The sequence below is a fragment of the Enhydra lutris genome, unplaced genomic scaffold (genome assembly GCF_002288905.1).
Source record: "Enhydra lutris kenyoni isolate GAN:26980312 unplaced genomic scaffold, ASM228890v2 scaffoldscaffold14, whole genome shotgun sequence".
Classification (NCBI taxonomy): domain Eukaryota; kingdom Metazoa; phylum Chordata; class Mammalia; order Carnivora; family Mustelidae; genus Enhydra; species Enhydra lutris.
Genome location: NW_019154098.1, coordinates 3,439,638 through 3,454,782, shown reverse-complemented (window position 1 = coordinate 3,454,782; position 15,145 = coordinate 3,439,638). Strand labels below are relative to the sequence as shown.

Here is a 15,145-nt window from a genome sequence, read left to right as displayed (position 1 = left end):
GCCCCAGGCCCAGGGAACCCGGGGTCTGGACGTGCAACTGTCTAAGCGCTGCGCGGACAGCCTCCGCCAGCTCCCCGGGCTCACTTCCACGCCAGATAGGCCCCATGGAGCCGGGGACACCTACCAGCAGCCGGCCTCCTCTGACTCAGCGCACCTCTTGTCCAGCAAGTGCCTTGCCCCAACTGTCGGAACGCACGTCCGTGCATTAGTTCACGCCACAACTACTTCTAGAATGCTTGCCGTGTGCCAGGCGCTCTCGTAGGCCTGCAGACCGGACAGCAGCGGGAGGAAAGCCCCCGCTCCGGCAGGGCTGACGTGTTGGTGGGATCCCATGGAGCACGAAGGCAGCAGAAGAGCACGTGCGTGTCCAGCCCAGCTGGGCCGAGTCCCTGCAGGGCTCTGGGACGAGGTGGCAGCCTGCAGCCCTGCACAGGAGGGAGCAGGGAAGCCAGGAGGTAGGGTCAAGCCTGGCAAGGCTACACGACAGAACACTGGCCCGTGTGGAAGAGGCGGGCGGGGTCCAGGCTGGGGGGCTCGGCTGCTCCCTAACCAGAAGGCTCTGGACAAGGCTTCGGCACACCTTGCACTGCCCAGCTCAGGCAGCCCCCAGTGTAGTTCTCCTCCCCACCAAAGCACCCAGGCAGTCCTTCAATGGCTCTTCACGAACCCTGAGCAGGAGAATAGACTGTTTTCCCCAAACTGCAGGTCAGGAAAGCAAGGCCTGGGTGCTGTGAATGGGTGACTGGGGTAGGGGATGGGCTGTGCAGGGTGTCAGGGCCGCGGACGGAACAGAGGGCGTGAGGGTGCATGAGCACCAGCTTCCAGCTCAAACGCAAGCTTGCGGGAAAAGGAGACTGCACCACAGCTGGCCCCCAGCGGAGGGGCCCCTTGTGGAAGCGGCCGCGAGGGTGGCTGCGGCTTAGGCCTGTTCACGGGGATTCTTAAAGACAAGATGTTGTCGACCAGAAGGGCCACGCACCAACCGGCTCCCAGGAGCCAGATATGCACAGAGCCCAAAAGCAGGCCCGCTCGCCCACCTTCTCACATGTTCCTGCAGGCCCTCAGCGGGCACGGGGCGCGAACGGAGCAGTGCTGTCAGTGGGGGGACGGGCATGTTGCCAGGAACAGTGGCCGTGTCTGTCTGCTCGCTCCAGGGCTCAGCCAGCTCCCGCGTTTTCCATGTAGTCCAGCCCTGGAGGCCGAAGCTGGAGGCTCCTGACAGGCAAGGCTGCGGGGACCCAGACCCACACATGCAGCATCAGCCCACTTGGTGGGAAGCCTCCAACTCACTTCCCCAGCCCACAGCAGGCCAGCCCAGGTTCTGGCGCCTCGGGAGGGCTTCGATGGAGCCCTGGCTGCCCCAGGCCTCTGCCACACCGTGTGCGCACAGGCCTTAACACCGTGTGCACACAGGCCCTGACTCGGGGGTCAGCACCAGCCTCACCAGCCCTGGGGGAGCCAGGCTGAGCAGAGTAACTGCCCACAACTTGCTCCAGTCCGTGACCCCGAGCCCCGCTGCTCCCTTTGAAACAGCAGGACTCGGTCAAATCTTACTTTGAATACAAGAATAAAGTCTGTTTGTTATTACTTCTTGATCTGTTCCAGCCTTTCCCCCTGCCAAGCTCTTACATTAAACCTCCCAAAAACCCTACAGAGGAAGGTTGCTCCATTTTACAGATGGGGAAATTGAGGGTCGAGAGCAGCCACAGTAGCGCCTGGCTTGTAGGAATATTACTTCTAATCTGAAGCCATTTCACACACCTCTTGTCTCAACCCTAGAAATCGTTCACGTGGGTCTGTGGCAGTTGGCCGAAAACCAGTCACCAGCACAGACAGACACGGTCAGCGCTGGCGGAACAGGGGAAGCGACGTTTCTGGGAAACCTCAAGAACCACATGGCATCATCTCCCACGTCTGGAAGGGCTCCCTGAATGACTGGTTTCCATGGCTACACCATTCTTCTGCGGTAACTTTACAGGTTTAGCACGTTTCCAATCAGGTCACGCTATTCCTGCTTCTGGGAGCAGAACCGGGGAACAAGCCCAGAAGAACCAAAAAGCCCCGGCAACGGCGCCCACAGCACCCCTCCCACGCGGCTCCCTCAGAGTATGACCGAACCACAGAAGACTCGCCTCCACAGCCAGGAAACACTGACCCATCCTTCAGGTTCCCAGCACCACGAGGCCTCCGAAGACAGAGCTGCTCCCACGTGCCCGTGTCAAGGGTCTGTCACCTCAGTGCCCTCCTCGGACTCCACACACAGGAGCCCGTCCTACTCAGGGTCCAACCCCAGGGTAGGGTGAGTAGAAGCAACATGGATTCAGATCCTTCATCCACCACCTGCTAACTCTATGACCTTGGGTGAGTGACATAAGCTCTGTAAACCTGTTTCCCTACCTACCTACTAGAAGGCTGTTTGCCCAGACGGCGCACACGTGGGGCTGTTCTGTACCCAACACCGCTCCTGGCCTGCAGAACACACTGCCCAAACTCCAGTTTTCTTGATAAGAAACTAGTTGAGGAGGGTCCCCAGGCTCACTGAGGAAAGTGGACAGAAGTTTCCACGTGGGTGACGGGTAATGGAACGTGCCGAGACCGAACACCAGAGCTGGCCGGATGCACAAACTGGGATTCCCAAGATACACGAAGAACTTCTGTAACTCCACACCCCCAAATACACAGTCCAATGTAGGAGACATGAACAGACGTTCCTCCAAAGACGGTATCGAAACGGTCAACAGACACATGAAAAGATGTCAAAATCACTCATGATCAGAGAAATGTGAATCAAAACTGCCATGAGACACCACCTCACTCCAGTCAGGACAGCGACAATCAGCAACACAAGGAACGACATCCTGTTGGCGAGGACGCGGAGAAAGGGGAGCCCTCGTGCACTGTTGTGGGAACGCAAGCTGGCGCAGCCACTCTAGAAAACAGTGTGGAGGTTCCTCAAAAAGTTAAAAATAGAGCCACCCTACGACCCAGCAACTTGCACTGGGTATTGACCCCAAAACTACAAAAACACGAATTCAAAGGGACACATGTCCCCGGATGCTCACTGCAGCAGCAGCCACAGCCGCGGAACCATGGAAGCAGCCGCGTGTCCCTCAGAAGACGGACGGATAAAGAAGATGCAGTGTGCGTGTATGTACACACGTGCGTGCACGCGCGCACACGCGCACACAGAGGAATATTACCATAAAACAGAACGAAATCGTGCCATCTGCAACCACGTGGACGGAGCTAGAGAGTGTAGTGCTGAGTGAAGTAAGTCAGAAAAAGAAATACCTTGTGATTTCACTCACGTGCAGAATTTAAGAAACAAAAGAGCAAAGGAAAAAAAAGAGGCAAACCGAGAAACAGACTCTTGGGCACAGAGAACACACTGGTTGTTAGCAGAGGGCGGTGGGGGCGGGGACCGAGAGTGCACTCGTCGGGAGGGGCACGGAGCGATTCCCAAGGAGCAGAGCCGCCGCACTGTGCCCCCGAAAGTCACGCAATGCCGTGTGTTAACCACACTGGAATGACAGTTCTACGAAGAGGCACGGACACTGTTCACAGTGCAGCAGTGCGCCCACGGAAAGAAGGTGTCACAGTGCAACGGAGAGCGACTAGGTGGGGGACAAACTGACTCACATGACCTGAGAGTCACAGTCCTCTCCTCAGAGGAGACCACCTAGAAGCACACGTCGTATGCGAGTGCCTGACACACCGGGTGTCCCCAGCAGACGGCGCCGCCACTGCAGGGAGGGCATTTCAGGACAGCTACGCTCACCTGCGTCCAAGAAATACAACGCACACAGCCTACAACGCTCACCAAGGAAACTCGAGTGACGCCCCAGCCACCACCACCCAGGGACTGTGAGTAATGACCTCAGTGATGATTTACCTAATAAATGACCTCCTGGATTTCAAAGTTCTGCCTCCAACTCCAGGACTGCCCAGTGGGGAAAGCCACAGGGAGGCGGAGCCGAACGGCAGAGGGAAGCTGGAGTGAGGAGGGGCCTGGGCGGGAGCAGCGCTGACCGTCCGGGTCAGCTGTCAGGAGGGTCCGGGGACAGCACACCTAGGGCCCAGGAGGACACCAGCATCTCTCCGCTCCGTGCCTCCAACCTGGGGCTCTGCGGCTCCACACTCAAGTGCTGCTTCTCACCTCCCTGCCTTCCTTCCTCCAGGGGGATGCGTCTTCCCACCTCCCAGTCCCGTCGGCTCACAGGGGCGCCCTGACACCCAGCCGTCAAGCTACAGTGTGACCACTCCTGCTGCGAACAGCTCCCAGCTACACCCGCCTCCTCTCCCCTGCAGGGCCCTCAGGGGACAAGACTCTCCCCTAAAACCTACCTCCTCGTCACTGCCATCCGCAGACAGGACCTCAACCAAGGAAAAGCAGCTGGCTTCCCTCCCGCCCCGACCTTCTCGCAGTATCCGTGCTCCACCGTCCCTGCACCAGACTCCCAGCCAGCGTGGCCAAGCTCTCCTGACGGGTCCCCCCAGTCAAGGCCCCTCCTACATGTCAGCACAGACCTCGCAAGGCTGGGCCTGAACACGTGTTTACTTGACAAGCCATCCCAGGGACCTTGCTGCCCACACCCCTACCATAGCTGTGAAGAGTTCTGGGCCTCTCGCTACGCCCTGTCCCCGGGCAGCCGCAGGCAGGCAGAGCTTCCCAGAAGCTGAAGTTGCCCCCAGAGCTTCAAGTCCGGTTCAGACCTCTCCTAGGGCTGGAAACAGCAGCCCCTACGGCCCCAGAAGCCCGAGGTGTCTCTGCACGGATGTCGTATCCTCATTTGTCTTCCTCAGGGCTGAGAAAACAGTTAGTGGGAGGAGCTCCGAAAGGCTTAAGTTTATGGGATGAAACCTGAACGGAGAATGATTAGACCATAAACACATTTTTCAGGGAACAGGGAAAAGATAAATAATTTTCCACTTTAATCTTTGCACTCCTTGACTCAGCCCCCAAACCGCCAGTATTTCATGGACTAGAGAGCTGGCAACATACAAGCTTCAGTGTAACTGCTTCCAGAACATTCCACAGAACGGAAAATACTGAGAAAACCGCTCTCCACAAATACGATTCTGATATCAAACACGTCTCCTTTCCTTCCCGAAAACACCCAGCACTTCGCCTCCGGAGGCATGGCAGAAACCAAGGACACCACGCCGCCAAGCGGACGGACTCACCTTCACGTGGCTCGGGTCCCCCGGCTTGCTGCCTTCAGGCGGGTTCACGGACTTGCTCTCCACTCGAGGCCTAACGACCTGTCGGAAGGGACTGCAAAGCGGAAAGCCACTCACGCTGATTCCATCTAAAAAGAGTCAAATTTGAAGATGTTAGCACAGGTATAGCAGAGGGTATTTTAAAATCTGTATTCCTGAACTTGTATTCCGGCACTGGTTTTGAACAAAAGGAGAGCAGACAATTGCACATGCGGGTCTGTAACTAGTTCGGTCCCAAAAAAGACAGAAACAATGACCAATACAGTTTAATGAGCACCCCGGACGTCCAGACCATGGTCCGGAGTGACCACTCGTTCTTTTGGCGACAAGAAACCAGGGAAACTGAGGGTGCCAAGTCAGCGGCCGGAAACAGACGGAGAAGCGTGGAATGTCTCCTTACACCAGAGGGCAAGGAAACCAAGACCGTGGGGTTGGCGCCAAAAGCCACCGCACCCGACTCGAGAGGCTCCCACTGGCTGAGGAGGGGACAGGTCGGGCCTGAAGAGTGATGGTAACGAACTGATCGACATTCTTCAAACAGGTTTAAATCCACAGCCAACAGATCCAGTATAAACCCCTTTAATCCACGGGTTCATAGTAACGTCTTCAAGAAGTAAAGTAAACGGCTCCCTGTGGAGGACAGGAATCTGCTCATTCTCCTGGAGACTGGTAAATAAAAGAATCAAGCTTTTAAACCGCATTTCGTATGTGAACTGCATAGCTCGATGACCAGATAAGGCAACACACACGTTCATAAAAGGATTTGAAGGAAACCCCAGCCCAGGGTTTTCAACCTCACGCTGCGGAGACGCGGGGCTGGACATTCCTTGTGCAAGGGGCCGTGCTGTGCACAAGGAGGGTTAACAGCGTCTCTGCTCAAGCCCCAGGACGCCAGGAGCAGCCTCCCCCAGGCTGTAATCGCCACGAACCGCCAAGTGTCCTGGAAGGGTCGGAGCAAACTGGCCCAGCCGAGAACACGGACCTCGCAGCAAGCACGAGCAGGTCTAACGTCGCAGGGGAGAAAGAGCCGGACGCTCCCAGTCTCCTGACGCAAACAAGGCCGCCCCTGGCCGAGCCAGGAGGACCAGAGATGAGGCGGGTCAAGCTGCTGGATGTAGTTGCCCGTTTTCGGGGGGGGGGGGGGGTTGTGGGGAGGACACAGAAGACCAGGTTAAGCCCCACCCACAAGTGTGCAAGCCACGAAGCCCACGCTGCGGAAAGCTCCTTGGATCAGAAGTCCCAGGTTCTTCAATAGACAACTTACAAGGGAAAGGAAAGAATGGGGATACGTGCACGTTAAGAGAAACTTAGATTTCAATAAATGGGCACGAATGAACTGTTCTACCTAGTGATTCCTAAACACCAGGACAGTGTTCTCTTTGGGGGTAAAGATGGGCACAGGCTCCAGCTCTGATTCAGGTGACGGGTTGAAGAGGGCTCCCTTATAACAATTCAGATTGTGTGTTTGCTTCATTTCGTTTTCAAAATCACTTTAACTGGGCGTCTGGGAGGCTCCGTTGAGTGTCTGCCTTCAGCTCAGGTCAGGATCCTGGAGTCCCGGGATCAAGTCCCGCGTCGGGCTCCCTGCTCAGCGGGGATCTGCTTCTCCCTCTGACCTTCCCCCTCTCATGCTCACTGTCTCTCATTCTTACTCTCTCAAATAAATAAATAAAATCTTCTTTTAAAAATAAGTCACCCTAACTTTTTACTTCTTACTTTAGCGCCAGGAGAGTTAACACACAGTGTCACTGTTCCCAGTGCACAGTACGGGGTCACGGTCCTCTACGCTCCTCGGGGCCCAAGATACACGGACCCTGGACCCCCTTCACCTAGTTCACCCATCCCCCACCCACCTCCAGAATCTGTTTCCAATTTCAGTAAAAAGGTTTAAAAACACAATTTTTTTTCCCCCAAAAAGATTTTAACTGATTTTTCAAATAAGGAACAATGTCAAGCTTCACATTCAAGTGCATCTGACCATCTACTTTCTGGAACACTGTTCCATTTCCAAACAAGTCTTTAAATGAACAGGTCTAAGGTGTCTACGATGGAAATGAGTTCCCAATTAGTTTAAAAAAAAAAAAAATCTGGACTGATGAGTTATTTAACAATAGTTTTATTATCTTGTGTCCTGCCAAAACAGACCCCTTGTCAACCCCTGTACCGCTCTGTGTTTCTTCATCTTTGTGTGTTTCCACTTCTCTTCCCCTGACAACCATCTCTGTGATGATGTCCCAGATTGTCAGTGCAGCTGCTGCCTCTTCCGCGGGGCACCCCCCCAGTCACTGCGGCTGGAAGCGAGAACTCTTCCTCGGCGCCCGGCACCTCGTCTAGCCTACGGCCCGTGCTCACCACATGGAGTCCTCTATCCAAGAGGACGGGGGCATGGCGGGGCCATGGGTGGACATCAGACGGGCCAGGAGTTTCTATACCACCTGGCAGAGTAATCCTTACCAAGTTACTTAGCCTCTCTAAGCTTTCAATTCCTCATCCCTAAAATGGGAACGACCAGAACACATAAGCGGCACGATTACCTCGGAGAATGAGTTCCTACATAAAAGTGTTTGTTCCAATGCCTGGGCCCCGACACCTGTTCAACAGACACAGCTCTCAATATTAGAGCAACCTGCACGCAGGTCTTGGACTCCCTACTGGAGTATCAACTCCTTGAAGACAGAATTCTCCTCTCACTACTATATCCCCCACTGTGGCTCCCACAGGCTCCAGCAAGTCATAAACTCTCAGCAAATATTAAGGCAATGAGGTAACAAATCACAGAGCCCAATATGACATTCAGTTTACACACCACGTTTGCCAAAAACTCAATCATGCCAAAGTCACATGCGACCACCAACCCCTGGTTCGTTGAAACCCCGTCATGCAAAGTCCCCACCCACGGCTGTTACAGCGGAGAGAGCTTCCCCTCCCTACTCCACTCCCCCAGCACCATGGGTATCATCTAGCAAAGCTCCCCACCACACTACGGGGCTTGCAGGTCTGCAAGGGGGCTGGCATTATGAACACAGACACCGCAAAGCTAAAACCCACACTTGCCAGCAACCTGTGCTAGACACTAGGTCAGACAGGGCCTATGAGTGAGCACAGTGCTCAAGGCCACGGTCACTCAGTCCCTGGGTCAGCCTCTGCTGGGCAAAGGCCAGGTGCCCAGAAGTGTCACCCTGACTAGCGCATTTACACACCGCCTGGGACACGGCATACCGTATCTTCCTAGCAAAAGCTCCCGTCGCCAGCAAATGACACAAATGCCACAGGCTCCCAAAGGACACGAGTTATTTTTTGCCTTGGAAATACCAGTCCTTGTTCACACTAACACGATGCTAACGTCTTCATTCTTGCAAGTGTCCAGAGCCCTGGCCTGCAAGGGGAGGGTGTCCTAAAGCCAAGATCTCCCCTCCTCCTTGTACCTTCCCCACTGAATTGGTTCTGACTGGATCAGGGGTAGCTGTAATCCAGGCACGGCCAGAAATGGAAACATCCCACCAGTCATAGCTGATCCAGACAGAAGCCACCAGAAGGGTGACATACAATCTTTGAGATTTCTTCTACGAATTCTAGGGAGAGAAGTTGCGGTGGGAGGTATCTTCCTTTGAATGATATGTAGGTAAGGGGCCTTCATGGAGCCACCTTCCCACCACGTTGAGAGAATCTGAGCACCTCACACAACCCTTTGAACCTCTATTTTCTTGGCTCAAAACTGGGAACCACTTCAAGGGAATCCAGGAAAATACAAATCTGCAATGTCTTCGGGCTGGGCAGATCTAGGATGTACATGTAGCCCAAAAAAGGCTGAAAATTACATCTGAAATTTGCCTCCTTTTTGGATACAGACCTCAAAACTTCAAAGAAACCTCAGAAACCTATAATCTTCAAGCTCAGAAAAAGACGGCAAAAGTCTCTCTACAATTTCTTTACAGACTAACTTGCCCCCAACCAACCGAGAAAGATAACGGGTAAATATGAGTGGAGACAGACGGGAGCCTCCAGAAGGTCGGAAGACAGGCCGTCAGCCCAGACGAGGATGGGGCCGCGAGGAGAAGCCGCACGAGGTGACGGCTGGAGCGGAGCAAGCCGGGGGCGCCCGGAGCAGATCCCGCCACGTGCCCGCGGACGAGCGGCGCTCCGGCTGGGCGGGGCCGCGGGAGAGGAAGTGACGCTCCATCACCCGCGTAACTTCTCTGCCAACACAGGCCATCACAAGTAGAACAGAGAACAGACTGTATGACAATTAATGGGAGACAAGACCAAGAAAGTCACGGACAGATGAAGGCAGCCCGGTGGGGGTCCCGAGCGGGGCACATTTCTCGGGGTGTTTAAGACTGGGACAAGGCTGTGAGGTCACGCCGAGCAGCGGAACTGCAGGGAGCGGCGCAGTTTCTGCTTCTCGTGTGCACTTTTTCCATTAAGAGCATCGCTGTGGGCAATTCAGAAATACAGTTTTGTATGCTAAAATAACGGGCTCCGAATGCAGCTGTGTCACAACCACGGTGACAACTTGAGAGGTTGACAGCTCAGAGCAGGACCGTGTAGCAGAAAGAAATGGCAGTCACAACAGACAGCTGCAGGAGCGGGGAGGAGAGGGTGTCCAGTGGCAGCGTTTACGTGTGCTGGGCACAGCCCTGGGCCCCAGCACACGCCATCAAACAGTCCCCCACTCCCTGCCGGGAGCACGGTTTTTCTCGACTCTGGAGACAAAGCTGAAGCAGCTGAGGTCACTCAGTAACACCGCACAGCTCCCCGGAAGTGGACGCAGGACTGTCGCATCAGGGACTCCCCAGCCAAACTTTGACACCACCTTTCCACCCCCACGTGAGCGTCTGTGACCCGTCACCAGCCAGGCTGCTGTGTGGCCCACCATGGACCATCCCCTAAGTCACGTGGCCCTAAACCCATCGCAAGGAGCCTCATGACAGCTTAGTGTCCCTCTCCACTGGTGGACCCACTCAAGCCATGCGCTCGTTTCCGCACACTCTCAAAAGAACCCGGTATTCGAGGCCAGCATAAATTCTCCCGTGATGAGTTACATGAATTGTAATGAGAAGTAACTAGAACAGAATACGTTTTCAAAAGCAAAAAAAGACAATGATCTCCTAGTAGGGGTCTGTCAGTATGCTATTCCAGGTAGAATATATTTTGAAGATGCATTTTCATTTATTCTTAAAATCCATGGGTGCCAAAGGGAAAAAAAAACAAGCCCATCTGGTATCTGGTTACCATAAAATATCCTGAAAAAAACTGAATGAGTAGCAGCATTTGGCTCAGAAATTAGTCTTCCATTTCCACAGGGAAAGCAGGGGGTTCATTCACTCAGAAACTCTAGGACAGGCTTAGGAAAGAAAATTCATGCGGTAACAGGGGCCTTCATCTCCTGTCCAGACAAAGCAGTCCTCGCTCCCACAGCAGCCCTGCTCTGATGGGGGTCTCGTCTCCCTCTGTTGGAGGCCCCACTCCAGGCCTGTACCTTCAAGGACCCAAATGGCATGTGCGTGGATGGCTAGTAACTCCCCACTGAGCGTGGAGGTGGTCCCCCTTGTTTCCCTAGGCCCACGGACGCGAGCTCCTCGGCAGAAACTACACTCTGCACTTTCCATGCACCAAGTGATGTTCACTTGTCCCCCGACCGCCACCACAAAGCCTGTTCTGACCTCAGAAAACTCCCATCTGCTCCCTGCACTTTACCTCCACCCGCCAGCCCCCCAGGTCCCGCTCTTCCTTCTCTAGCCTTCGATTCCACAGTCAAAGGAAAGGTCATGAAACGTCTTCTCGAAAGGATCGGATGTCAATATTTTCCACTCTGTGAGCCGCAAGTCTCTGCTGGGGCACCGGGCACAGGGCAAGGGGTGGGGGGAAGAGTGGTTGGCTGCGCTCCCAAGACAGGCAGCAGGCCAGAGTCTGCTGGTCGGGCCACAGCTGGTGACCCCTCGTGTGCGCTCCCACCCCTCCCTGGAAAGCACCTACCATTCCCCTGCCGGTTCTGCCCTTGAACTCACCCGGCCAGACCCCACTCCAGGCTAACCCCATCTCCCTGTCCACAGCGGCACCTGAAGCCCAAGGTCAACGGGGGAAAACCACGCACGGTGCCAAGCAGGCTGTCTTCAGACAGGCAACCACACCCCGGGCCTGTCCTCACCGCCGCTAAGCATCCTACCGTATCCGGAGTAAGTCCCCCCTCTCCTCACAATTCACTACCACCCACTCCCTTGCCCCCTCCCCGCTGAGAGGCCAACCCAGGGGGAGCAGAGAGGCAACCAGAGGAGAGGGAGGAACCAGCCCATCTCACTGCCCCCTCCACCCACCTGCATCCAGGTCCACACTCGTGTTCCTGGAAAGGGACGGCCTGACTCCTCCCACAGCCCAGGTGCTCCCTGTGAACTCCCTCGCTCGGCGGTGTGTGGCTCTGCCCCTCTCCTTTTCCTCTTACCATCCTTATGGAGAGGTCATCGGCACAGAACACACTGCAGAAGCTGAAAGTGTGCAAGACCTTCCCCAGACAGTCAGTGTGATGGAGACAGTGAACATACCCGCCACCGACAAGCTTCCCCATTAGTCCTTGTGCCCCCGCCCACTGCCTTCCTCCCCAAGCCTCCTCCCAGCCCCAGGTTAGCACTGCTGTCACCACAGAGGAGTTCGCATCTTTGGGCATTGATTCCGATGGCACTGGAGCCCTCACACACTCATCTCTGTCAGGCTTCTACCGCTCGGCTGCCCATCTGGGGCTAGCTCTAACACACCACGTGTATCCATGCGGCACAGCTTTTAACTGAACACAATTCCAGTGATGGCTCTGACAGCGTGTCTATAAACAGGTGAATGGATAAACACTGAGACTGCTTCAGACTTTTGATTATTGCAAATAAAGCCGCTCTGAACCCCTCTGTACAAGTCACGGGACAGACATGTGCGTTCACTTCTCTGGGTTAATATCCAGGAGTAAAGCGGCTGGGTCATTTGGTAAGTGCGTGTTTGTGTTCCGAGGAGGCTGCCAATGATCTGTTAACTTTGTGACTAATGAGAAGGACCCAGAAGAACAAGGAATTAGAGACCATCAGAAATAAGCAGACAGTGGGACAAAGAGCAGGCACGACCGCTCAGACCAGGTGACAGGGCCACGCAGCGCTCATCCCAGAGCATGTGCGAGAGCCGGGAACCACAGACAACCAAGGGGCCCACAGTGTGGCTCCGTCCTGCGGCACGCGAGGCACAGTCCGCACTGGACGGTGTCCATCTGTCTCTCCAGACGCAAGTGTGAAGTCCACGCCACAGCACGGCCTCACGACACCCAAACGGGACCACGGGCCAGAAGAGCCGTCTAGACCTACTGGAGCGGACTTCAAAACCAGGTCACAGGTCTGTTGGCATCAGGATATTACGGAGTCATGTCCTCTAAAGACGGTTAGTGGGGGAGACTGAAGCAGGGAACGCTCAGCCCATGAGGACACTCGTGGCTGCTGGAGATGGGGCCCGGACGTGTGTGGCCGCGAGTGCAGACTTCTCTTCTCTGGACACCCTCTAGAGAAGTCGACGCTTCCCAGCTGTCAGCTGCCCCCGCACCCCACGGACGAAGACGGGCAGCTCCCTGGTCAGCACGCACGGGCCCTGGCACGGGCAACAGTGCCCTGCATGGACCACTCTCCCGGCCGGAAGCACGGGGGGCAGCAACCGTGCCTCTTTCGTCGGTACCTGAACTGTCGGTCACGGCACCCAGTGCGCGGCCGATCGGCAGAAGACCTGCTGGGTGAGCACACGCACCCGTCATCTCCTCGGTTCTGAGCCCTCCGCCCACTGCCCGGCACACGGGGGTTCAGGGCCAACCGCCAGGGCCGTCACTCAGATGGACGGGGAGACGCAGGCCCCCTAAAGCTGCGTGACGTGGCGGCCCAAGCGGCAATCCAACAACACGAGCAGAACCCGTGAAGGATTCTGTGGATGAAGGACATCAGGAAGGAACAATCATCCAAGGACAAATTTCAGGAAAAGAATAAAATAAAATAGAGTAAAAAACAACAAGAAGAAAAAGAAAAAAAGAAGAAAAATGCCAGGATGGGTTGAAGAGCAGCGGCTCCTGGTCGCCCCACTGGGCCAGGCTGGAAATAGGAGACTTCTTGGCCAGGACCTTGGGGACGACTGAACAGAGTGTGGTGGCCCGGCCCCCACCCGAGATGGCAGAAGTTGCTGTCACCCTTCTCTCTCCTTGAAGCAGCAGTGGCGTCACCCACAGCCCCCGGGTCCCGTTGGCCCAGGCCTTCTTCTAGTGCTCGCAGAGGAAGGTAGTCCCAAATGAGCAAGCGATGGGAGGACCTGGATTCGAATCACAGGGTATTCCCCGGGGCTGCCCGGAGCCGATGGCTGAAAGGGGTCTGGGCATGGAACGAAGCCATGGCGCTCCCAATCCCTGCCCCCAGCCCTGGGCAAGACCTCCGGCATCGCTTGTCAACGGGATGAAGAGCTCTTCTCGGCTGGGTCTGAGAGCTTGTACGTCTTGTCTACACGTGCTGTTCCGTTTCTGCTTTAAGACAAACACAAATGAACATCCTTTCTCCAAAGGTCGCTCAATGAGCATGTGTTATTTTAGGATAAAAATCAGGGAAAGAAAAGCAGAGTACTGCCCATTTGAGACTGGACGCAGAACGCCTTCTCAGGCGGTGGTAAAGGGAGAGCGGTGCTGTCCCAAGGCAAATCATGACATGTGCCTGTTCTCCTTGGAAACGAGAAATTCAAAGTAGCACCTGGATGTTTGTGTGGTCTTCATGGCCGCCCTCAAGCACGGAGCCTCCCTAAGAGAGCGGGTGTCCTTACTTCTCCACTTGTCAAGCCAGCCAAAGCACAGAAATTACAGTTCCGACGGTTTCCAGTCGGAACATTAATTTACGAAGCTATCCGAAGAAAACGTACACCCAAAGCATCCCACAAAACCCTTCTTCCCCAGCAAATTAGTGCTAACACCTGTGGGCAAGGTCCCTCAAGGACTAGCCGTGCTTGTGTCCCTCACTCACATACACACACACTCACACACTCATGCTGTTCAAAAATGTAAGTTCCTGGAACCTGCTTGGCTCTTTCTGCCACAGGGTTTTCACCCAAGTGTGAAAAACTGTTTTCCGCATCCCACCCTCTTTTAACTGCTATAGTCCTGCCCTTTGTCTAAACCTTCCCTCCATCATCACTCTCAAAGCAAAACCTTCCCTGACCCCTTAAACTGGGTCCTCCCCGAAGACACGGGCAGAGCACCGTCACCTTTCCTAGTTAGTTCCTAGTTAGCAAAGTTGCAGTTTTTCATTCATGTGTGAACCTGCTGGTTTCTCTCACTAGACTTGTGCTATGAGTAGCCACTAGACAACAGGCCTTTCAGTATTTGAAATCCAACAACACTTCAGGTCTTCAGACGCACCGTCCACGTCACAAAGGATCAAAGCCACGTGTGGCTCGTGGCTACTCCGCAGGACAGCTCAGAACAGGACACGGTCCCATCACAGAGCATTCGGTCGGATGGCGCCGCCCGGGACTCCGAGCTCCATGGGGGCGGGGACTGAGCATCAGTTTACCCCTCAGGACAACCCGCAGAGCAGGGCGGTACAGGGAGGAAACGGGTGCCCCACGAATACGCCTAAGGGGAGACGTGCACAGTGATGGCTCAACCCCTCCGTGCTTCCTGGAAACCAAGGACAAGATTGTGTCGTCCTCTCACCTGGTTAGGACGGAGCACCGGTTACTGCCATACTGGAACCGGGACATGCTTCAGATACGCTGTCACGCCCACGCCCTCATTCGGTATTTATGAACATCTAGTGCGTGTCTCAACACTACACTCAGAAATCAGTGCGTGTCTCAACACTACACACAGAAATCAGTGCGTGTCTCAACACTACACACAGAAATCAGTGCGTGTCTCAACACTACACTCAGAAAT

The 15,145-nt window shown here is 55.0% G+C and overlaps 1 protein-coding gene across 2 annotated transcripts in view; it reads right to left on the bottom strand.

The window, feature by feature from the left end:
- LOC111146550 (trafficking protein particle complex 9) overlaps window positions 1-15,145 on the bottom strand; it is a 636,638-nt gene that overhangs the window by 422,560 nt on the left and 198,933 nt on the right. For both annotated transcript variants that reach the window (XM_022502135.1, XM_022502136.1), the window contains one exon: window positions 5,185-5,309. In XM_022502135.1, coding sequence (XP_022357843.1) covers window positions 5,185-5,309 — 125 coding nt within the window. The remainder of the gene's footprint in view (window positions 1-5,184; window positions 5,310-15,145) is intronic.